Raw genomic sequence first — 25,433 nt, 5'->3', positions numbered from 1 at the left:
GGTAAGTACCGTTGGAAGGTTCTCCCCTTTGGTATTGCTTCAGCACCAGATCATTTTCAAATAAAAATGAGTGAAATGATTCAAGGATTAAATGGAGTAGAAGCGCTAGTAGATGACTTGCTTGTGTATGGAGTTGGAGATACAATGGCTGAAGCTATCATAGATCATAATAAAAACTTGAAACAGTTATTTGACAGATTAGTTAAATTCAATTGTAAACTAAACAAAGCTAAAACCAAACTTCTGCAGACATCTGTAAAATATTATGGTCATATATTCACTAATAAAGGTCTTCAACCAGATCCATCTAAAATTGAATCAATCACAAACATACCAATACCAAAAAACAAAAAAGAGTTACAAAGGTTTCTGGGTGTTGTGACATATCTTAGTAGATTTATCCCTAATCTGAGTGGTGAATCATTATATCTAAGACACTTGACACATGAAAAAACAATTTGGATATGGCATAAAAAAGCCCAAAAAGAGTTTGACAAACTGAAGTCTATAATATGTAACTTAAAAACATTGAAATATTATAACAAAAATGAACCACTTGTCATTGAATGTGATTCCAGTGAAGGAGCTCTGGGTGTGGCATTGTTCCAGCAAAATCAACCAGTTGCATATGCATCACGATGCTTGACACCCACTGAAAGGAAATATGCACAAATTGAAAAGGAACTCCTCGCAGTGGTTTTCGCCTGCACAAGGTTTGATCAGTTAGTTATTGGCAACAAAAAAACAATTATTAAGACAGATCATAAACCATTATTAAACATTTTCAAAAAGTCTCTTCTTTATGCTCCAAAAAGACTTCAATCAATGCTTTTAATGTTACAAAGATATAGTCTAGAACTGCAATTTGTATCTGGAAAAGAAAACATTATGGCAGATGCATTATCTCGATTTTATTTAGATTGTCAAGATATTGATAAATCAAAAAATATTAAAATATTTAAAATTATAGCAAAAATAAATCCTTTGGAAAACTTACCCATATCAGACAGCTGTGTTCAAGAAATTGAGAATGCAACATTGAACGATCATAACATGACAGTCCTAAAGAAGTATTTATTACAGGGATGGCCAAAATATTTGAAAGATATTCCCGATGCTATTAAATCATTCTACAACTTAAAAAGTGAGTTAACTCTTTACCACGGTCTTATATTAAAAAACCAGGCTATAGTGATACCTGAAAGTTTAAGAGAAAAAATGTTAAATAAACTGCATAAGGCACATTCAGGAATCGAAAATACCTTAAAGCTAGCCCGAGATGCAATTTTTTGGCCATCTATGTCCAATGACATTAAGGACCTAATTAAAGGTTGCACATCATGTATAAAACATCAACCAAGTCAACAAAAATTTACTATGCAAAGTCACAAAATACCTGAATATCCATTCCAAATAATATCTATGGATGTTTTCTTCTTCAATGAAAATGGAAAACAGTCAAAATATTTAATAACGGTTGATCACTACTCGGATTTTTTGAAATTGATAAGCTTAAAGATTTATCATCTAAACCAGTAATAGAAGCCTGTAAAAGAAATTTTTCACGTCACGGTGTGCCAGAAATAGTAATTACGGACGGTGGAACTAATTTCATCAATCAAGAATTTTCAGCTTTTAGTAAAAAATGGAATTTTATACAAGTAACATCTTCTCCCCATCACCCTCAAGGAAATGGTAAAGCTGAAGCAACAGTGAAAATAGCAAAAAAACTGCTATTGAAAGCTACAGAAAGCGGAGAAGATTTCTGGTCAAGTCTACATTGCTTAAGAAATACTCCTAACAAAATAAACTCTAGTCCTGTACAAAGATTATTTTCACGTAGAACAAGAGGTTTTTTACCAGTTATTAAAGATTTGCTAAAACCAAATGTAATCAAAAATGTAGCAGAAACTATTAAGAGTAACAAGGAAATGATCAAATACTCTCATGATAAAAAAGCAAAAAAAGCAACTACATTAGAAATAGGACAACCCGTAGTAGTTCAGATTCAACCATCTTCAAATAAATCTTGGACTCCAGGAATAATTGCAGATATTCTTTCAGATCGATCATATCTTGTTGATATAAATGGGACAACTTACAGAAGAGACTTAATACACATACGTCCATTTTTACCAAATTCATTAGATAAACCCCATAAGCAAGATATCACTGATATGACTACAAATATTCAAGAAAATATCATTTTAGAAGACGTGCAAAACATTGGCGAAAATATCGTTTCTTCAGAAGCTATGGTGCTTTCATCACCAGTTGCTGATCCTTCAATAGATTACTTTAGTTCTCAAGATGAATTGTCGTCTCTTCAACCAACGACCAATTCTCCTATAAAGAAAACAACTACCCCTGCAGACAACAAGCCAAGCAGACCTAAAAGAGAAACAAGAAAACCAACATATCTAAATGAATATGTTTGCTAGCCTTTTAATCAGTTATCCTTATGTAGAGGGTAAAGTTTAAATGCTTATTTTTAAGTTATATTGTCTAATATTGTAAATTTGTAATACTTCTATTCAGTTGGAATATTTTACTCAGTTTTGTTGCTGCATCGTAATAGTTCTTTATTTTTGTAAAAAGACAACGTGTTGAATATATCTATGGCCATACCATAAATAAAGAAAAGTAAGGCGATGACAGGTGAACTGTCAAAATAGCGAGCGAAGAAAAGTCATTCAGAAAGTGACACACACGTGCACAAATGATTCATATATCTATAATTAATATTGTTAGTTAATTAAGATTCTATAAATAAACATTTTATTAATATAGAAGGTTCTGATTTAAAACAATGTCTATCGAATGTAGATTTAGTAACCTCGTTGCAATGTCACGTAATCGCTATTTTGCCGAAATGACAGCGTGGAATTGAAACGGTTTTTAAATTATGAGAAACAATTTAGAAGGTGTTACTTTTGGTTACAATCTTTAAAATATCAGCATTAGCAGCATTATTTGTCTTGTTTTGGTAATTTTCAGTATTCCATATATTTTTATTATATTAAATATTACGTAGAAAGTGGTGAAAAGGTTTTAAATTTATTAAAATGGGAAAATCGTCACGACTCACAACACGACATCAGTGTTGCCAATTCGATATTTTATTTTTGTCCCAAATCACATTGAATAAAAAAAAATGTTGGTCCAAATTAATAAAAAAATGTTGTATCAACTAGAGTAAACGTTTAATATAAAATTCCGCAGGTGGACCGGGTTGTCACCCAAGCCAAGGCCGCGCGCGCTATGCTGCGACCGGTCTTACAATCCAGGCTGCAGCTGCGGACGAAAGTAGGCATTTATAAGACCTACATTCGTTCGCGGCTCACATATGCCGCCCCCGCATGGTACGCACTGTGCTCGGCCTCACAGCGGCGGAGACTGCAGGTCCAACAGAACGCCGCCCTCCGTCTGTGCACAAATGCCGGACGGTACGTCCGTAATGACGTGATCGCCCGCGACCTTAAGGTCCCATCGGTGGAGCAGTTCATCGTCCGGTTGACGCGCGCGGACAGCGGGCGCGAAGCGCACCTGCGCGACCTCGCCCCTCGCCACGTGCGCCCACCGGACGCCACTCGCGCCCACCGGACGCCACTCGCGCGCTCCCGAGCGACTTACTCTCCACCGAGTGATCACGTCATTTACATTTATTTGCAGGTAGTTAAAAAGTTTACAGCCAATCAGAGACAAACATTTCTCGTTGACTCGTCTGTTATGCGCTTAGCCGAGCGCACAAACAAATGAGTCATGCAAAAATGCAAAAATAACTAAAATTCTACCAGAATTGCTAGCACTAAATACTTATGTGTTATTAAAACTATATATTTAACTAAAAAGAAGACAAAAACAGCCAAATGAGACAAAAAATATACTTTAAAATAAATTTAAATGGCAAAAAAATTCATACAAAATATTATTTTTTTACCGAACGATTACTCGCGCGGCTGCAAGTGACCGCGGCTGATTTATTTTTTAGTGGATAGAGAATGACCCTAACTATTATATACCAACGCCATACACCCAACATATTTGTACAATTGAAGAAAAAAAAATAAAACGTGATTCGCTCCATACAAAAAAAATTTTTTTTTTTTCAGACAAACTATCAACTTTAGAAGAAATTTTACAAGAGTAAAAGTTGTCAGGAATATCATAACACGTCAGATAAAAAAAAATCGTATCGATATTGGAACTTTGTTGCCTATGTCCACCAATTTTCAATTTGGGTCCAGTGTGCGCCGTGTGGGAGCGGTGCGATAAAACGTTGACGAGAACCTGTCCGAGCGAATGGCAGCCGCCCTCATATGTCTCAATGTTTTGTTTCTCGATATCTAACCTATAAGGTTGCGATTTATGCTACGAAATTCATAGTTTTCTTAAATTATACTTATATATTTGTGGTTATATTATTATTACATTATTTTAGTAAATACGTATGATATAGACAATAGTTTAAACCAAAAATTAATAACAATTTTAGTATAGTTATAAGTAGGAATGTATAGTTAACTCGAGAATGAGAACTCATTGGTAACAAATTGTTTTCTTGAGAATTCAATAGATAACAGTCAATTTGTTACGTAATATCGTCTTTACGAACTATAACGTGTCAATACCAAGTTTCAGATATTAAATAATGTATATGTGGACAGGGAACAATTCCGTATTTGCTTAACATGTGCTATTATTATCCACAAATCACAAGGCCTTAGTTTTGACAGTCCTCTTCTCAACATATGCTCCTCTATATTTAATAAAGGGCAGCTTTACGTTGGACTCTCCAGAGTTAAAACCTTAGATAGAGTATGTCTTAACAATTTAGATCCAAGTCACGAGAGCTCTATTGTAGAGTACAACCATCTGTGGACGCTATACCGCCCCGATTTGCCCAAAAATTCCTGATTCTGAATTGGCATTGCACTTGAACATTTAAAAGTTACAAGAAAATATAGAAAATAACACAAAAAAAAGACAATTATACCCCGTAAATATACGAAAATACAGTAATTTATCAAAAATAAGTTGCTCGTATAACTTATGTACAAAAAGTAATGATATCCCATCAAAAACATAAATGTGAAATGATAGCCGAGATTAATATTATGATATATGCCTTGATTGTTGACTTCTACGACAAAAGAGGTGAGATCTAAATGGGTGTCAATTTCAATGGTCTGTCCTGAAATGTATTTATAATAATATAAAATATCATTTCTTCTTATAACTTAGGATAATATACTGTAGCCTAAGATCTAACTTGGCTAGTTTTCATATACGAAATATACTGTAGCCTTCGCAAGTTCTAAACATGTTACTTGTCGGTTCCTATTTTATTATTAGTAGTAACTAGCAATCGAAAGTAATAATTGGTATATGAGAAAGAAAGAAAGAAAGAAAAACATTTATTGTCAACCATTATTACATATACAGTCTCAGTGTAAGCGCGATCCGATGTGCACGTATTATAATTATTTTATTTAATATCGTAATTGCTCAGCGCGGCATAAGCCGTGCTAGTCGAAGTTCCAGCCATGTGTGACAAACTTGTGGCCAACGAACTCCTTGCGTTCCTGCAGCAGAAGCTGGACGTAATGGACGAAGTAAGTGCAGTCCAGATCTGTGTGTCCAACTTCAGCCAGGACGACATCGCGAGAGCGAAGGCTCTGCTCTTCGAGTCCCTAAATAAGACTGATCAGATGGTGTCTCGTAGACGTGACGGGACACAAAAAAGCGTACAGGACATTATAACGCTGCTGAAGGAGACCGATCCAGACGACGTGCCGACTTTTGTGGCGAAGGATTTAAACAAACTTCCTCCAGTCACATTTGATCACGTCGATGTTACCAGCCTACTCAAGGATATCGTGTCCTTAAAAAAGAGTTTGGCAGATGTGACGCTACGTTTCAATGCGTCAGAGCACATAATTAGTGAGTTGCGCAAGGAAGTGGACAGTTTGCGCGACTCGCGAAAAGAAACTAGGTCACTTGACGCTACGAACATCAACACGCGCCGTGGGGCATGCCGCGATGCGTTCACGGCGGAGTCAGCGGTTTCGGCGTCGACACTGACGTCACCAGATGTGGTGTCACCGCCGGCCGCCGCGCCCCCCGTGCTCCCCGCCCGCAGCTCGCGAGCGCCGATACCGCTGCATGTGGAAGCAGCGCTAACAAAATCCTCGGTGCAACCACAGCGTCGAGATTTTGCCGCCGTCGTCGCTAGCAAACCGGCTGCTTCAGTACAGCGGCGTGTGCCAAAAACGGCACTGAACATTGACCCTACGTGTGCTGCCACTGGGAACCGCGACGATGATGGCTTCGTCGTGGTACAAAAGAAGAGGCGCACAAACAGGGTCAATAGGAATCATTGTGGCACTGCACTCACTGGGCCCAACTTTCTGCTGCGTGCTGCTACACCGACAACGACAATGTACCTGTCCCGTCTACATTACGCCACTAAGGAGCAGGACATTGTCGATTATATCCGTACCAAGAGTAACCTGACATTGAGGGTGACGCAGCTGAAGTCGAGTCACAACGCGAGTTTCAAAGCGTTTGTGGCCCTGGTCCCTACCGACTTGCTGCCCACCTTCATGAAAGAGGACTACTGGCCGAAAGGTGTGGTGTATCGGCGCTACCGTGGCAGATTGCCGTCTTCAGTGCCGTGATCACACAGACAATATAGTTGTATTGGTTTTTATTATATTATATGTATGTTAGTCTATAAGGTATTTATAATATGGGCCTAGTTGCCTGAAATAAATGAATAAATAAATAAATAAATATACACATTTGACAATTGTACACTTTACACATATATATATATATATATATATACATACACATATGCACACACACACTCATATACATACACATCTTATATTATTTCTAAATATGGTTGGCAACATGGCTGACACTCAGCATATGCCGTGACAGCTAACTGTCACGGCGCTGGTATTCTGTGCCTGCCATTAGTGACAACACGTACAGCTCGATGTCAGTTATTTTGACCTTTGACATCTGTCAGATGTCATTATTGTTACTGACAGCAAAATTTTTACAACGTGTTCGAGACCTGCCACGTACACAATTACAATTTTAAAATTAGTATCAAGGAAGGGAAAACAGAAAAAAAATACAGTTACTAAAATACTACAAGCACAACAGGAAAAAACACAACGCAGAGGGATTATTCTCCGCTACATCAAGCCACCATCCACCGCCGTGCCCATCGTGCAGACCCAAAAGGTAATTTAATTAGACAATTTTTGACTATTAATGAGATGTTCTCTAAGATATTTACTAAAACTATATTTTGTGTTTTTAGCACGTAATGGAGGCGGAATATTATTCCAGCAAGACGTAGCGGAGTATCTGAAAGAGCCCCTGAAAGACGCAGTTCTATATTTTTGAGATGAGAGAAGAGAGATGAAAGGAGGCCCTTGTGCGATAGTTATGACTATCACGAGACCACGACAACTTTTCAACAAGATATGAAGGTTCATTTGTTTTAATGATTCCAAATAAGAGAGTAGCAAAATGTAACTGTCTTCTAAAATTCATCTTCAACATATTTCCTTTGTTGAGATAAGGTGTGACATGTGCACGTGGAGGAACATGATAACAAAAACGTGTACAAGCATTCTGTACACGCTGTATTAAGCGCTCTGATCTTGCAAGAAGACAAGGTCCAAATGTTGCATCTGCATAATTCAACTTTGATAATACAAGAGACTCACACAACTTTATCCTCAATTCCACCGAAAGATATTGTCTAATTTGGTACAAAAGCTTAAGTCGATAAAAACTATTCCTGGTGGCCTCAATTATATGTTTCTCAAAATTCATGTTAGAATCAAAGAGAACTCCTAGATTCCTTGCCTCCGTTACTCTTTCAATAGATTTCCCATTTATAGAAACAGGCAATGTCATATGTTCTATAATACCATTCACCTGTTTCTTTGTACCAAGAATTATATATTTTGATTTGGTTGGATTAAGCACCAGGCAGTTTTTATTTGACCACAGACTAACTCTCTCTAGATCTTCATTTAATTTTCTAATACTGTCCAGTGTATTCTTCGGGTGACAATCAATATACAATTGCAGATCATCTGCATAAAGAGGATATTTGCAATGCTGCATGCAATCAATGATATCAGCACTGTACACAATAAAAAGAATTGGACCAAGAATTGATCCTTGAGGCACTCCTCTGTGTACTGATCTAGGTGCTGAATAATTTCTTGTTCCACAATTTGTTTGAATCTCCACTAGCTGCATTCGTCCAGTGAGATAACTATGGAACCAGGAGACTGCGCAAGAGTCAAATCCATAGTATGACAGTTTTGACAGCAACAGTGATGAATTTATTGTTTCGAAAAACGCGAGAAAAATCTAACAAAGCCAAGACTGTCCCCCTACCCTGATCCTGCTCATTTATTGTATTGTCAATAACATCAAGTAAAGCGGTAGTGGTGCTGTCTGACTTACGGAAACCTGACTGAAATTTTGGGAGTATATTTTCTTTATCTAAATAAGTAGTAAGTTGACGACTTATAGCCCTTTCCAATAACTTGGAAATACAAGGGAGAATATTTATTGGACGAAGATCCTTATATTCAGTCAGATTTGAAGATTTCGGTATTGGTTTTATTAGAGAACACTTCCATAAGTCTGGGAAGATGCCTGAGGTAATTGATTTATTTACTATAGCAGTTATGACACTAAGTGTATACGGTAAAGTGAGCTTGATCATGTCAAGTGAAATAAGATCAGTACCCTGAGCATTGGAATTAAGTGTCCTAATAATATTTATGATATCCTGTTCTGAAACCGTGCTAAACTGAAATACAGATTTACTAAATCGGTTGAATTCATAATATGTAAGTTCAGACAATTCAACAGAATCTCTACCCGGCAAATTCAGGAAATGGCTGTTTAAGGCATCTGGGTTGTCAAATGACTCAGGAATACAGTCCCCACGCATTTTCTTTGGTAGAACAGATGTTTTAAGGTTGGACCATAACTTTTTAGGATTATGAATGTGATTGTTAATGTATTTGTTATAATAGGCAAATTTCTCTGAAACAATGGCTGCCTTTACTACGGCTTTCATGTCTTTATAAAAAAGTTTATGCATTTCTAATTTTGTTTTTTTATACCTTTTATGGCTGTCGTCTCTGATCTTCATCATTTGTTGCAGTGTGTCTGTCAACCATGGAGGAGAAGGATGCTTAATTGTCAGTGTTTTCACTGGAGCATGGAGATCAAATAATCCAAGCATAAAATTATTGAAGGCTACAACCATTTCATTAACATCAGCTAGTCCCTCTATATACTTCCAATCTATGCTGTTGCAATCTTTATTGAATTTTTCTATTATTATATTCTTTAGAGGTCTGTATGTAGTACAGTATGGTACTAGTTTAACTCTATTTAAAGATAGCTCCGCTGATATCAATGCATGAGCACCTAATTCAGGTATATAATTAACTGTCACATTTTTAATTGTAGAAGTATCAGAACAAATTACGTCAATCAATGTTTCACTGTGGTCTGTGAAATGTGTTGGTTCATTTACATATTTATTATGAGATGTGCACTGAAGTAAATTTTGAAAAAGCCTTACTTTGTTGTCATTTTTTAACAAATTTATATTAAAATCTCCCAACAGAAACAAATGGTCAAATCCAGTAAATGTTGAGTTGGTATATACCTATCTCATCAGTGGGATTTTCGCGCCAGTTATGGACTCTGTCAGTGCATCCAGAAAAAGATTGATGTCTTGCCATGGTGGACGGTATGCAGTGCCAATAATGACTGTGGCCGTATTTATTTTAAAACGAATCCACAACTGCTCGACATTCCCATCACCCGGGTGGGGACACACCCTGGCACCTATGTTATTTCGTATATAAAATCCTACCCCCCACCACGTCCTCCGCGCACTGCGTCGGGTCGCGGGGCATGGCGCAAGCGATAATCTGGTACCAACGGCGCACAGGCCTCCTCCCCTCTCTAATCCACGTCTCATTTATTGCCACAATGTCTATAGAATATTGGCCCATGGCGGCTACAAATTCGTCCTGTCGAGTACACAAAGAACCTGCATTGAAAAGTCCCAACTTAATATGACGCGATTTGAACTTTATTTTAAGTTTTGTAGCAATCTATACATACATTGTCCGATATCCATATAATATGTTGCACAAATGCTATGACTTGTTATAAAATGCAGGTAAATATATACTAGATACATTAGACATAACAACCACATGACGTCAATCAACACAGCCGCACATCTACTCCAACAATTGACTAAAAAAATTAACATTATATAAGCCAACATTCCATAGTAATAATTCAGTACACTAAAATATATTTTTCCCCACCCATTCTTCATTATATTACTATACATATTACTACACATACAAAGAATTGTCCATATACTATATTTCATGGTGGTTATTCCTAACTGTTCTTTTACTAACAAATATAAGAGCCAATATATATTTCTACATTCCATGTACATACACATATAAACATTAATAAAATGAACCAAATTACAAGAGCAATGTACACATACTACTTGTGCAAACAATTTATAACTATAGCTTAAACCAAAAAAATAAAGAGAATTTGCTAAATAAGTGTTATACTGATATATATGTCACTATTTATGACTATTTTGTTGTTATTCTACATAATACGAAACGACGATAATATTTTTGGATGCTTTTATTTAGACTTCTGTCAAACAAGTGTATCAGTACAGTTTACCGGATATTGACGTTCGGAAACGTATCGAAATAGATGCGTTCAGAAATCACGATTCATAACACACTCCCGGGGGAGTAATTCGAAATTATACAATTAAGCATCTATTAAATTACACGTTACACAATATATTGAACATTACATACAACTTTCATATGTTTAACATCACTTCTAATAATAATCTATACATAACTAAAAACACATTCTGTACTTTCGAACATTTGTTTCACAATTTAAGCAATTAATCAACTTATTCTAATAACAAATACAAGTACAATGAATATTGACCCTCATGTCATACAATAATTCTTATAATATTAATTAAAATTCAAACATTATACAAAAATGAAATCGGCAGTATTACAAATTCACAGTAAAAGTAAAACTATTATTCCATAAATCTAAATGGTATTTTTATTGCACGACCTGACCTAGTAGTTGAAGGCAGAGGTATAGGTGTAATATAGTTACTTACTTCCTTTTGATGATTCTGTTTATCAGCTCTAGCTGTGGGAATATTGTCCATCCAATCTTGTGAGATAGTAGAAAGCTCTAAAGGATATAATCTTTGATAAGCTCTTACCTTTATTCCAGATGCAGTCTGAACTCTAGCCACTCGGGTGAAGCCATCTTTACCTTTGTAAATTTCTTTTATCAAACCTAACGGCCAATTAAGTCTACTTTTATCTGTTTCTATAAGTACCAATTCTCCTACCTTTGGTTCATGACTATTTCCCTTCTTCTTACTTACTAGTAGTGCTAAATATTCGTTTTTAAATCTTTGTCTAAAATCTTGTCTAAGTTGTTGTAAATATTTATAGCGAACTTGTAGATTACTTTCATCTATTTTGTCGAGGTCTGGTGATTCATTAGTTGGTAGGCTCTGCAGAAACAGCATGGGTGTGAGTGGTTTCAAGTCACCCATCTCTACATATGTCAGTGGTCTACTGTTTATCACTATTTCGCAATCACATAAAATAGTAGACAGTTCTATCCAATCTACTGATGCTTTACCCAGGATACGTTTTAGCATGTCTTTAACAACTCTTATTAAACGTTCCCACCATCCTCCCCACCAAGGAGCTGATGGTACTGTAAATTTCCACTGGATCTTGTATATATTAGAGGTCTCTTCGACTTCTTTCCAGTTGATTTCATTAAGCAGGTTAGCCGCACCCAGGAAATTCGTACCATTATCTGTATAGATGATCTTAACTCTGCCACGTCTGGCGATAAATCGGCGCAAGGCCATTAGAAAACTGTTAGTGGAAAGTGATTCTGTAAGCTCCAGATGTACTGCTCTGTAAACAGCACAAGTGAAAAGTACAATCCAACACTTTTCTTTACTTTTCAGAAATAGCGGCCCTGCAAGATCTATCCCGGTCACCTCAAATGGAGCAGCAGTTTTCAATCGATCTGCCGGCAATGGTGGTTCTGGAACTTGATAGTGTTTAGCTTTGTATCTTTTACAGATAATACACTTTGATACAACATTCTTTACTAACCTTCTAACTCCGGTAATCCAGTATGAGTTTCTTATATCAGTAAGTAAAGTCTGTGTACCTGCATGATTCAACTTTCTGTGACGTTCTTCTACCATTCTCTGTATTATTATATTATTTCTTGGTAGTAAAATAGGGTGTATAAAATCTTTATCTTCTCCACTGTAATCTAATCTTGTTTTAACTTTTACAATCCCTTCTTCTTTTATGGTAGAGAGTTTCTTTTCTATATTACATTTTTCTGAGTAGTTTTCTTTCTGTATCATTTTTATAAGAATTCTTTCAGCATGTAAATATTCTTCATAAGATATATATTTTGAATTCACATTGTATGTTTTTCTAATTCTAGGATGTAGTCTTAATAATTTGGCGACTAACCTTACTATCTTATGGTACTGATTGAAGTATAGCAAGCGATCACTGAAGATCTCTGTAGTTACCTCCACATTAACTGCTACTTTTGTATTCTGTTCACTGCTGATAATTTCTTCTTCTGTTTTTGTGTAATTGATAATGGACTTTGGCCAGTTACTCTGTTCTAGGTACAACCATTTTGGTCCTATCCACCACCTGCTCTCCATCAGTGTCTTCGAGTCGCACCCACGTGAAGGTAAGTCAGCAGGATTGTACATACCAGGTAAGTGTTTCCAATCTTCTCTATTAGTGTTTGTACATATCTCTTTTATTCTATTTGTCACAAAAATTTTCCAGGTATCTTGTCTTTGAATCCATGCCAATACGACAGCTGAATCCGTCCAACAGTAAACTTTGTATTCTTTACATGTTTTAAATAAACCTGATACTAAAATTTCATGATATAGTCTCGATGCCATGAGAGCCCCCATCAACTCCAGTCTTGGTAGTGTCATCTGTCTTTTGATGGGTGCAACTCTGCTCTTAGCTACAATAAGTCGCACTGTAACCTCTCCTTTGTGTTCTGTTCTTAGAAATACACAACCAGAATATGCATCTTTACTTGCATCACAGAAAACATGCACTGTTACATTACATTCCTGCAAAGGGTAATCTGTTATTTTACGTGGTATATTGCACTGCTGAAGATATTTAATTGTACATACCCAATCCTTATATTCTTTTTCTAGTTCTATAGGAATTCTTGAATCCCATCCAGTATTTAATAACCAAGCCTTCTGTATAATGAGTTTAGGCACTAGTGTGACTGGGCACAAGAAACCTATTGGGTCAAATATCTGTTGAGCTATTGATAACAAATCTCTTTTTGTTATACTATTAGGTACAGTTTTTAGATTTAAATTGCAGCTTAAATTATCTCTTTTTCTGTCCCACTGTACGCCTAATACTGAAACTATATCTTCTTCTTGTAAAGAATTGGTCATCCATCCTCTGAGTTCAAATAGAATAGAATAGAATAGAAAATCATTTATTCAAATAAACTTAATTTAAGCACTTTTGAATAGTCATAACAATTTGTTTTTTATCTACCACTCGTTCGGAAAGCTGTCTCATCACAAGAAGAACGAGCAAGAAACTTGTGTGTTGCTCTTTTAAATAATCCTTGTAAGTTTACATTTACAATTCGAAACGTGTGAATACAAACTACCAATCACAATTTTTTTGGGTCAAATATAATCATGCAATAAGATTAAATCAGTCGTAGTGATAAGAGCAGACCAGTCCCTACAAGCAGCACTCGTTCACGAGTATGACGGATGAGCCAGCCATCACTGCGCTCGACCATATTTTAGGGAGCCCATTGACCCGGCCCACCACGCCGCCACATGTCTGGACATTTTAGTGAGCATGACTACTCATTCCACACGACCACGTCACAGCTACAAAAATTACTATATGGTAGTTACAGTATTCGCACTTTACATAAGGATGCATGCGGCAATCAATACAAAAGCCGCTACGCTATCATATATCAAGAAAGCAGTATGAAAATTAAAATTATAACGTTGTCCGCAAATAAACTTATTCTTGCTATATATTGCTATCATCTATAAATTCATCTATCTTATAATAGGCTTTTTTACATAACATTTGTTTAATATAAGATTTGAATTGCCTCTCTGTAAGATTTAGCGTAGACTCTGGCAGTTTATTATAGAATCTTACGCAATTACCATAAAATGAATTACTAACTTTGTGTAGACGGCATTTAGGTAAAATTAGCTTATTTTTATTGCGTAAGTTTCTACTTGTACAGTCTTTAAGTTTCTTGAAACTATCTAAGTTTTTCCTTGTATACATAATATTTTCATAAATGTACTGTGAGGCAACGGTGAGGATATTTGATTGTTTAAAGCATTGACGTAATGACTCTCTAGAACCCATACCATAAATAGAACGTATGGCTCTCTTTTGTAAAATAAATATAGTATTTATATCGGTAGCTTTACCCCATAGCAGTATGCCATATGACATAATGCTATGGAAATAACTAAAATACACAAGTTTTGCCGTCGCCACGTCTGTTAATTGCCTTATCCTTCTAATTGCATAAGCAGCAGAACTAAGTCTACTGGCTAATTTTGAAATATGGGGCCCCCATTGTAACTTCGAGTCCACTGTTATTCCTAAAAAAACTGTATCATTAACAAAATTTACTATTTCATCATTAAGCAATAGCTGCGTATTTACTTGTTTTACATTAGGCAGCGTGAATTTAATGCACTTAGTTTTGTTGGAGTTCAATAATAGATTATTACATGTGAACCAATTTAGTATAGCAGAGATAGCATAATTTACATCGTCTAATTGATTACATTGGCGACCAATTTTAAACACTAACGAAGTATCATCCGCAAATAACACTATATCTGCAACTTTCTCTACCATGTAGGGAAGGTCATTTATATAAATTAAAAAGAGAAATGGGCCTAATATTGAACCTTGAGGAACGCCCATTTTTATATTAGTTCCCTTAGACTTTACACCATCAATATCTACAGTTTGCACCCTATCCTCTAGATAAGTTTTCATTAGACTTAGGTCATTATCTCTAATACCATAATATTTGAGCTTGTACAAAAGTGTTTCATGATCTACGCAATCAAAAGCCTTCGACAAGTCACAAAAAACGCCGAGAGCATCCTGTGAGTTTTCCCATGATTCGAATATATGTGTAATAAGCGCTACACCTGCATCAGTAGTAGACTTGCCGGCAGTGAAACCATATTGCTGACTGTGAAGCAGTCCGTTATCCCTGAAGTATTTTAACATTTGGTTAAACATAATCTTTTCAAATACTTTACTTAGAACTGGCAAAATAGAAATTGGTCTATAGTTGCCTAGCTCAAATCTATCTCCAGATTTAAAGAGTGGAATTAATTTGCTAAATTTCATTAATTGAGGAAACACGCCATTATCAACACATTTATTGAAAATAGTAGCTAGATAAGGAGCAACAATATCTATGAATGTACTAACTACTTTAACTGACATGTCCCAGAGATCTTCCGTATTTTTTAAATTTAACTGTTTGAATATTTTTATGACATGAAAAGGGCTGACATGTGAAAATTTAAATGTTAAAGAGCAAGGGCTGACATTAGCCTCCAGTAATGTTTTTGCTCGAATTGGAGATGAGTCTAGAGAAGATGTAATATCAAACGGAATATTAGCAAAAAAATCTTGAAAAATATGAACTATATCTTTTGTTGCTGTTATTAACTTATTGTCATAATTTAATGAGAATTGATTGCAGGCTTTTTCAGACCGTCCAGTTTCTTTGTTTATAATTCCCCAGATGGTCTTAATTTTGTCAGAAGACTGATTAATTTGTTTATTTATAAAATTAGATTTAGCTGCAATACAAACTTGTTTGAAAATTTTAGAGTAATTTCTCACATAAGTTGTAAATTTGTCATCAAATCTATATTTTTTTTGATCATATAAATCAAATAAAATGTTTCTACTTTTAAGTATTCCTACTGTTGCCCATTCTGTAAATCTAGATTTAACACAATATTCTCTTTTCTTGAAAATATTCTGGTATTCTTTTGACAAAAGACTAATTAACTTGGTGTAAAGAATATCAGGATTATTAAGACTGACAGATTGTAACTCTAAGTCTAATTTATATTTAACCGTGCTTTTGTATTTATTAATATTGTAAGCATTTATTTGTCTTTTTGATCTTTTATTATTGGTATTTTTTTTAGTCTGATTACTAAACTTAACAACTTGACCACAGTGATCCGAAGGAAGTTTATTTATTATTATTTTTTCAATATACTCACAGTTACAAAAAACATTGTCAAGACAAGTAGCAGTCGTAGCGGTTACACGAGTGGGTTCCTGAAAGACATTACTCAAATTAAAAGACTGAAATAAACTAATAATTTTTATACATGTGGGTGTATCACAAAGAATATCAACGTTAAAATCACCACACACAATGATTTTTTTACTGCTATTAAATACTTTTTTTAATATATCCTCCATCACCTCTTCAAATACATTATAATCACTATTAGGAGGCCTATAAACACATATAAGTATATAATTATCTAGTTCTATACATGAGATTTCTGTACAACACTCAATAGAAAGTCTAACAATGTCAGCACGTTCCTTTACTTTAATATTATTTCTTGCAATTATCATAGACCCACCTCTGTTAACTGACTTTCTATTGAAGCAGCTGACAACATTATAATTATTTAAACTGAACATCATATTGCTTTCTTTAAGCCAATGTTCAGTGAAACAGATAATGTCAATATTGTATTTTTCCAAAAATAATTGTATAATTAATTCACTGCCGGGAAAACTTTGTATGTTCTGATGAACAATTACCAATTCTAATTGCTTTCCCTTTGTCTTTGTTAGCAGTTTAAATCTGCAGTCAAATTACTTATATCACTACTTAAACAAAAATTAATAGAATCATTTGTTATGTCACAATTTTTATATTGAAGTTTACCATGTAAAGTGTTCATGAAGTCAATATTATAAGCCACTAAAGTGGCTATTTTATTCTTAGAAGATTTAGAAAGATACATTGTATCTTTTGTCAAATAAAAATCACTAATAAAACTATTAGTGTCAAAAAATGTAAAAACGTCACTATGACGACATGTCAATGTATGTAATAAATTATTAAGGTAATGTACCTTATTGTTAATTTTTTTATGATAATGGCTACTTGTATAAGGAAGAGCGCACAATACAATCTTATATACATTCAATTGTAACAAATATTGAATACCTTTAATTATATCCTGTCTATTTAATTTAAAACTATTACCAAATTTTCCTTTCTCCATGAGTTCTGTTGATTGTTTAATAAAATTATAAACCTCTTCTTTGGTATTGAAACTAGTCACACAATTGTCAACATAGAAAGATTCTCTTAATCTTAGAGCTGCCTCTGGGTAAGTATTTGAAAATCTTTTCAGATGGTGGTCTATAGTATTTGCCAACAGAAAGGGACTACATGCGACACCAAAAGGTACTCGAGCATGTTGATATGTACAGACCTGATCTTTGGTTTCTGGATTATTCCACCACAAGAACTTCAAATATTTTCTATCTTCAGGTGAGACAGATATCTGTAAAAATGCTCTTCGTATGTCAGATATAACTCCATAAGTTCCAACTCTAAACAAATGTAATAATTTTGGAATGAGTTCTATTAGGTTTGTTCCTTTCTCTATGCACATGTTCAGTGATAATCCATTTCTATCCTTAGAAGAAGCATCAAAGACGGGTCTTATTGTTGTGGTACTCCCCAACTTAATAACTGCATGATGTGGTAGATAGTGTCCTTCCTTTTCCTCATCTTCAAGTTTTTCTATAATACCTTCCTTTTCCCAATCTCTAAAGATGTTATGATAGTCATTAAGCTTTCCTGTCGACCACAATTTCTTTGTGCAACTGTTTAATCGTTTTTGTGCTACTTCATAGTTTGACATTACTTTAGGATACCCTTCTTTCCACAGTAAAGGCACCTCATAACGTCCTTCTTGATTGACTGAAATGTTAGTACATATATCATTTTTCTTTTTATTATAAGGATCTGTTATACCTAATGTTTCTATATTCCATAAGAACTCTAAAGAATTATCTATATCTGGTATTGCTGTTACAAAATTTGTGTGGACTACCTTTCTTAATCCATGGGATGTCTGTAATGGTCCTTGTAAGGTCCACCCAAGTTTTGTTTTAATAGCCACAAGGTTGTCAGTGACATGCACAAGGTTATTATCTAATATACAGCCTAGGTAGTCAGAACCAATTAGTATATCTATATCCCTTAAAGTAGCCACATCCCTATCAGCATCAGTTAGATAGATATGAAGATTCTTTAGCTTGTCAATCAGACCTGTATCTTCTACCTTTGGCAGGTAGCCACATAGTACATCTTCTTCGAGGCCTGTCATTCTAGTTGTGTATGTATTGTCCAAATTACTTACTTGAAAGTTAAAAACTCTGTGAGTACGCGTCGCCTTTTTGGTACCACCAAATAGTGAGTGCGATAATGTCTCCCGTTTTGTTACCTGCAGGTCAAGCTCTTCTGCCAGTCTGGACCTTACATATGTTCTCTGTGATCCAGAGTCAAGCAATGCTCTTACAGCCTTTTCTTTATTTTGACCTGAAATTTTAATAATTATAGTTTGTAACAAAGTTGTCGCGCTACCCCCAGAGAAACTATTGACAATCTCTGTCTTCTTTGCCTCTGATTTACAGTTATATAACTGTTCATGTATAATTGGACATAAGACAAGTAGATGTCGCTTACTACAATACATACACTTTATAAATGCTTTACAATTCTTGGAAAGGTGTCCCCTTTTTAAACATATATAGCACCCTCCCTTTTGTTTAATTGCATCTTTCTTTTCTGTTAAATTTAAGGTATTACTTTTACTACATTCTAACGTACTATGTAATTTATTACAAAAATAACATTGTTCTTTACCTTCTTTTGCAGGATATCTCTCTTCACTCTTCTCCTTTGCCTGCTTACTTACCGCCACTAAACAACCTGCTGTTGGAACCACTTCAGATGAATCATTAAAAAAGGTTTTGGCTATAATTACCCTACTCTCTGCCTCAACTTCAGTTTTTAAGTAGTGCAGTAAATTACTGAGCCTAGATTCCCCCACTTTATTTGGAACCCTACCCCATGCTAACAAGAGATTCTCAGGAAGAGCAGACTCTATCATAGGTAAAAGAATACATTCATATTTATCTTTTGATATGCCTAAGGATTCTAAAATTTGTAAGTTAGCTACAATTTTGTCATAGAGACAATCAATTGATACAGAATTTTTTGTACTAACGAGTAAAAGTAGTTCTCGGACATAGATTTCAATTAATATATCTTCTTTTGCAAATCGGTCTTTTAGTGTCTTCACTGCTATATTGTAATTTTCTTTTGTTGGTGGGTAACTTTCGACAAAACTTTTCGCCTTACTGTTATTTTTCATAGCCTGTATCAGATACTGGAATTTTGTTTCTGAATCTATATTTGCGTCTTCATGTATTTTCTTGAACTGGCTCCAAAACCCTAACCAGGACTTAGGGTTATCATCAAATTGTACAAGCTCTAACTTTGGTAATTTTAGGTTACTTCTATTTGTTTTTGTGGTATCCTCTCCATCCTGATTGTTTAGCCTGTTTTTCAATTGATACCATCTTTTTCTATAATTATCGCAAATGTCGCACTCGTTTTGATACTTCGTTTCTTCAAAGCCTTCAGCGTTTAACATTTCATTTTGAATGGCTTTGTCTAATGATGACAGCTTGTCCATCTTCTCACTCAGGAACTCAAGATCGACTGTGTTAACTGCCGTTGTTTCGTGACGGCTAAAAACACGACGAATTTGCTCGCGTTCCCTCGTTAGTTTTAAAAGATCCATCCTGAATCGAGTCGTATTTGTATTTTTATATTTAAACAAATGCGGTCGCAACTCTCTTGGTTGTATTGTGGATTTGAGTACTTACGATCGCCGTCAAACCAGTAATATGCGGTCGTATCTGGATACCACTTTTCTTCCCTGAGATTGCAGTCGCGGTCATTTATCTGTTTTCGTTCTATAAGGCACTGGATTGTTTGAAAATATGAACTTTTAACTAAACTTTCTTTGTTATCAATGGTCGCCACGTGGTTATTACGAGACGATGGCAGCGGATTTTATTTTATTAATTAATATACTTTCTGAAGGTTATACAGTTCTTTATATTATCACGGTCGCCACTATGTCACTATTTATGACTATTTTGTTGTTATTCTACATAATACGAAACGACGATAATATTTTTGGATGCTTTTATTTAGACTTCTGTCAAACAAGTGTATCAGTACAGTTTACCGGATATTGACGTTCGGAAACGTATCGAAATAGATGCGTTCAGAAATCACGATTCATAACAATATACTTATCATTACTATTTGTACACAAATACAGGGATCACAGCACCCATTGCCTAACACTATACAATTATTCCTACATTTGCTAATTCTTTGATTATAAATAATAACTATATTAAAATGCAACCTATACTTTATTATTAGGACTAACCACTTCACTGCCAAAAACCTGAATAATGTCTGTTTCAAGTTTTAGTCTATGCGCTATACCGTCCTGGCTCCTGCGTGCAAAAATCTTTCCATTTCTTGTCCATATATACCTCCAGCCCTTTTCACGACCTTCTTCTCACGGGCTTCTCGGGACTTGTAGAACAGATTTCTATTGTATCGAGTAAGTCTTTCATTGATATAGACTCTATGTGCCTCTCTCGATACTTCCAGGTCTAGTGTCGTAATTCCTCGCCTTACTCGAGCGCTTTGGAGCAGTCGGTCCCGCAATGAGCGTCGGGCGAACGTAACAACTAGAGGGCGCGGGCGGCCGGACGCCTGCTCGCCCCCCGCCGCGCGGCGCCCCCCACTCGGGACACGGATACTATGTCGCGCTCCTCCAGCGGCATACCCAGCTTGGCTGCTACCACCGATGCTATGTGATACGGATTTTCTCCCTGTATCTCCGGTATGTTCACTATCTCAACATCGTTTGAGAGTAACTCCTGGTCTCGTTCATTTAACTGGGATTGTAACGAATGTACCACTTCCTCTAGCTCAGCTGTGCGGCCCACACCAGCCTCCGAAACCTTTTGCTCTACGACGTCTAGCCTTCGCTCCATGTTGTCTATTCGAGTGTTACAGGCGGCGACCGAAGCTCTGTATTCTGCCATTTCCTGACGAAGAACTTTCATTTCTTCTCGCACACATTTCAGCTCACTTCTAAAATCTTTAATTTCCAGTGCCAGCTCTATTTTAAACTCCTCCGTGGTATTCAACGCCATCGATTCATCATCCGCCACATTCTGCCTCTCACGCTTGTCCATGGTATATGTGCTGCTCATACTCTTTACAGGTGTTTCGGATGAGTTATCTCTAGGCATGTTCATTGAGCACCCAGGACAAATCTAGCCAGGTCTAAGTTTAGCTAAGTTTGCAAGCCCCAAACAAGCTGCGTGGTAAATATTTTTACATTTAGTGCATACAGCACCATCTGCCGGTGAGAGGAACTTTCCACAAGCACCACAATTTACAACCATTCTTCTGTTTCAAATAAAGTAGATCGCTACTTGTTGATGTTAACGCGTGTCAACAGATGGCACTGTTATCGATCGATACTTGTTGATGTGAACGGGTGTCAAAAGATGGCGCTGATAACTATTTACTTAGTATTGTAATGCACTGAATTTTTCAAATATACCGTCACCAACGAATTTCCAGATCGCCACTATCACAACATATTATTATTAGATAACACTCAATATTAAGTATTGTATCACTGCTATTAAAATAAACAAATTTTCACAACAATTATAACTATATTTTTATTTTTAACAAATAATTTGACGTAACGATGTACTGTACATCAAGACGTCCGTGACGTCACTCTGGTCTGGAGAACTGGCCAAGTCAGATCTTAGGCTACAGTATATTATCCTAAGTTATAAGAAGAAATGATATTTTATATTGTTATAAATACATTTCAGGACAGACCATTGAACTTGGCACCCATTTAGATCTCACCTCTTTTGTCGTAGAAGTCAACAATCAAGGCATATATCATAATATTAAACTCTGCTATCATTTCACATTTGTTTTTGATGGGAGTTTCAACTCATCAATCCATATTTACAGACGGTTCTAAAAATGAATCGAGAACATCCTTTGCTCTATACTTACCAAGTATCAGAACCGGTCATGGAACTAGAATACATAAAGAATTTAGTATTTTTTCAGCAGAACCTTTGGCTATTTTAAATGCACTTTGTTATATAAAAGATGATAGGGGCAATTGCAAAAAATGGTTAATTGTCACAGACAGTATGAGTGTTTTAACTGCTCTTCACAGTAACAAACACGTTATAAAACCAATTATATCATAGATGACATTAAGCAATTATTATATGAGCTCTCATTGGAGTGTTATGATATTATTTTATTATGGACTCCATCACATATTGGTGTTTTCGGCAATGAAAACGCAGATTTCCTGGCAAGAACTATCACCAAGAATGAATAACATTGGCGTTGTCAAGGATGTTGCCATACCTATTCCGACATTCTTTCTATAGTTTACAAGAGTTTTCGTCAAAAATGGGTTGAACAGTGGCAACTTTCGCTAAAGACCAATGGTAATTGGTTTTACTCCATTAACAAAAATATTAATTCCTCACTAAATCTAGAGTTTATAAAAACCGGAAATTTTACACACTCTTTATACGACTTCGTTTTGGTCACGCTAGATTCAATAGTCATTTGTGTCGAATGAAAATAATTGATTCAAATACATGTCAAGAGTGCAATAACAGCAGTCAGACCCTAAATCACATATTTTTCGAATGTTCCACTTAAAATATTTAACGCTTGGTCTTTATTGATAATTTACTGAACATTTACAAGAAACCGGAAAAAATCCCGCGTGACATCCAAGACATGCTATCTAATTTTGAAACATATACATATACCTATATATTTATACGTTACCTATATAGAGGTAATAAATAAAACGATAAAACTTTAAATAATTGATACAAGGATATGGACTATGGATAAGACTTAAATTTTGAACACGAATGAAAACATAATGAATAAACACATAAGAATTGGCCTTTGGCCTCATCACTTGTTCAAATATGAGGAAGTTTAAACATAGACTAGGCTGTACGGTCTAAGGATCTTTGCCTGTTCCATCACTGAAAAGGAGATGGACGAATATGGAAAAAAAAATGAAAAGATGGCGACTACGGTTTGTTTGTCAGTGTCATTAAACTTTTAGGAATTTTTTTTTTTTTATTTATTTAGGTCACCAACAAGGTTTACACCAACACTGTTACATTATATATATTACATTACAATCTATTTATACTAAGCGCAACCTTAATTATAGGCAACTACGACATTTATGTGACAAATTTGTGCTTACAATTAACAATTAACAAAACATAAAAAACAACTTAAAATTCTACCTATATAAAACCTGTACTGATTCAACTAGAACTTATAATACTATTGAGACATCTGCGAAATTTGCAATAACTATTATAAGTTCTCATTAGCCTGTTTAAAGGTGAGTAGAAGCCCAAATTACTTCGTGCGAGATTTTCTATAAATATATTATATTTACCAGGTCTAGGGAGTTTAGGTGGTATTCGAATATTAATTTTATACAGCAACTCTGAACAGTTCAATATGCCATTCCCTAATTTCCAAAGAAACATAATATCTAGTACTTGTCTTCTATCAGTTAGAGGGTTCAATTTAAAGTATTTAAGTCTGTCTGAGTAGTGCGGCAACTTCCTCGTTAGGTTACAGCTATAAGTTAAATGCCAAAGAAACCTCTTTTGAACCCTTTCGAGCCGCTTAGTATAAATATCATAGTGTGGATTCCAAGCTACGCTGCAGTACTCAAGGTGTGACCGAACAAACGCGTTATATAGACAATTTTTTGTCTGTGGGTTTTTAAACTCCTTACTATTGCGAAGCAAAAAACCAAGCATTTTATTAGACTTATTAGCAATATTATCGATGTGTACATTGAATCTTAGTTTATAGTCAAGAATAATACCCAAATCCCTGATAGTGCTCACATTGTTAAGATCAGTTCCATTTATATTATATTTGTATGTATTTATATCTGTTTTCCTACTAAACTGAACATAGCAACACTTATCAATATTAAGTTCCATACCATTATGCTCACACCAATCAACCAACCTATCCAAATCTGCTTGTAGTAGTTCATTATCAGCAGTAGACTGAATTTTTTTCATTAATTTGAGATCATCAGCAAAAAGATAGCATTCCGAATGATGAAAACTTTTTACCACGTCATTAATGAAAACATTGAAGAGTAAAGGGCCTAAGTGAGAGCCCTGTGGTACGCCAGAGATAGTCAAGGGGTCAGATATGTAGCCACTTACTACAACAAGAGACAGTCTTTCTGTAAGGTAAGAACTAAACCAATTTAGTAAACTATTACATATACCATAGTGCTCAAGTTTCCTTAGCAAAACAAAATGTTGAACGCGATCAAAAGCCTTACTGAAATCCGTATAAATTACATCACAGTTATAGCGAGCATCTACTGACAAGCTTAGATCTTCGACAAAGGAAACGAGATTAGTAGCTGTGGATCTCGTTTTAATAAATCCATGTTGTTTATTGGAAAATATATGATTAAAATGAGACAACAATACTGGGCACAATACTTGCTCAAAAACTTTAGCAAAAACAGTCAAGATGGAAATTGGTCTATAGTTATTGACTAGATGATCTGGACCATTCTTGTGTATCGGTACTATTAATGAAGTTTTCCAGACCTTGGGGAATACACCATCAGCTATGGACTTATTATATATTAAAGAAAGAGGATAAGCTAAATGTTGCGCACATTTCACTACAAAAATTGAAGGAAATCCATCAAAACCCGCTCCTTTATGAAAACCAAGTCTTTTTAAAATCTTGAAGACATTATTTCTAGTGAATTTTAAGGAGGTTATAGTGTTACTTGCATATTCGTATAACTGCGAAGCATTGCTATCATTATTTTTCTGATTACCATATTTTCTGTAAATTGAAGAGAAGTGAGTTGCGAATGATTATTCGCAACTCACTTCTCTTACTGTAGA

General features: G+C 35.3%; 2 protein-coding genes across 2 annotated transcripts; both read right to left on the bottom strand.

Annotated features, from left to right (window-relative positions):
- Positions 1–7,670: 7,670 nt before the first annotated feature.
- On the bottom strand, positions 7,671–20,146 carry LOC131844595 (uncharacterized). The gene is made up of 7 exons (XM_059193521.1): positions 19,204–20,146; positions 17,762–18,876; positions 11,267–13,600; positions 9,941–10,100; positions 9,177–9,507; positions 8,047–8,176; positions 7,671–7,715 (listed from the first exon to the last, which is right to left on the bottom strand). The coding sequence occupies exons 1-7, from the start codon at positions 20,144–20,146 to the stop codon at positions 7,671–7,673; spliced, it is 5,058 nt and encodes a 1,685-aa protein (XP_059049504.1).
- Positions 20,147–21,119: 973 nt separating this feature from the next.
- On the bottom strand, positions 21,120–21,689 carry LOC131844594 (uncharacterized). The gene has a single exon (XM_059193519.1). It carries the CDS (start codon positions 21,687–21,689, stop codon positions 21,120–21,122), a length of 570 nt encoding a protein of 189 aa, XP_059049502.1.
- Positions 21,690–25,433: the final 3,744 nt, after the last annotated feature.

The sequence above is a fragment of the Achroia grisella genome, unplaced genomic scaffold (genome assembly GCF_030625045.1).
Source record: "Achroia grisella isolate CSIRO2021 unplaced genomic scaffold, CSIRO_AGI_Agris_v1 utg402, whole genome shotgun sequence".
NCBI lineage: Eukaryota > Metazoa > Arthropoda > Insecta > Lepidoptera > Pyralidae > Achroia > Achroia grisella.
This window is presented reverse-complemented; position numbering and strand designations above follow the sequence as displayed.

Coding starts and splice junctions, on each gene's coding strand:
- LOC131844595 (XM_059193521.1), bottom strand. CDS start 20,146: ATGGATCTTTTAAAACTAACGAGGGAACGCGAGCAAATTCGTCGTGTT. Junction 9,508..9,940: donor CGCGGAGGACGTGGTGGGGG/GTAGGATTTTAT, acceptor AAAATGTGACAG/TTAATTATATACCTGAATTA. Junction 7,716..8,046: donor TAAATGAAGATCTAGAGAGA/GTTAGTCTGTGG, acceptor TGAATTATGCAG/ATGCAACATTTGGACCTTGT.
- LOC131844594 (XM_059193519.1), bottom strand. CDS start 21,689: ATGCCTAGAGATAACTCATCCGAAACACCTGTAAAGAGTATGAGCAGC.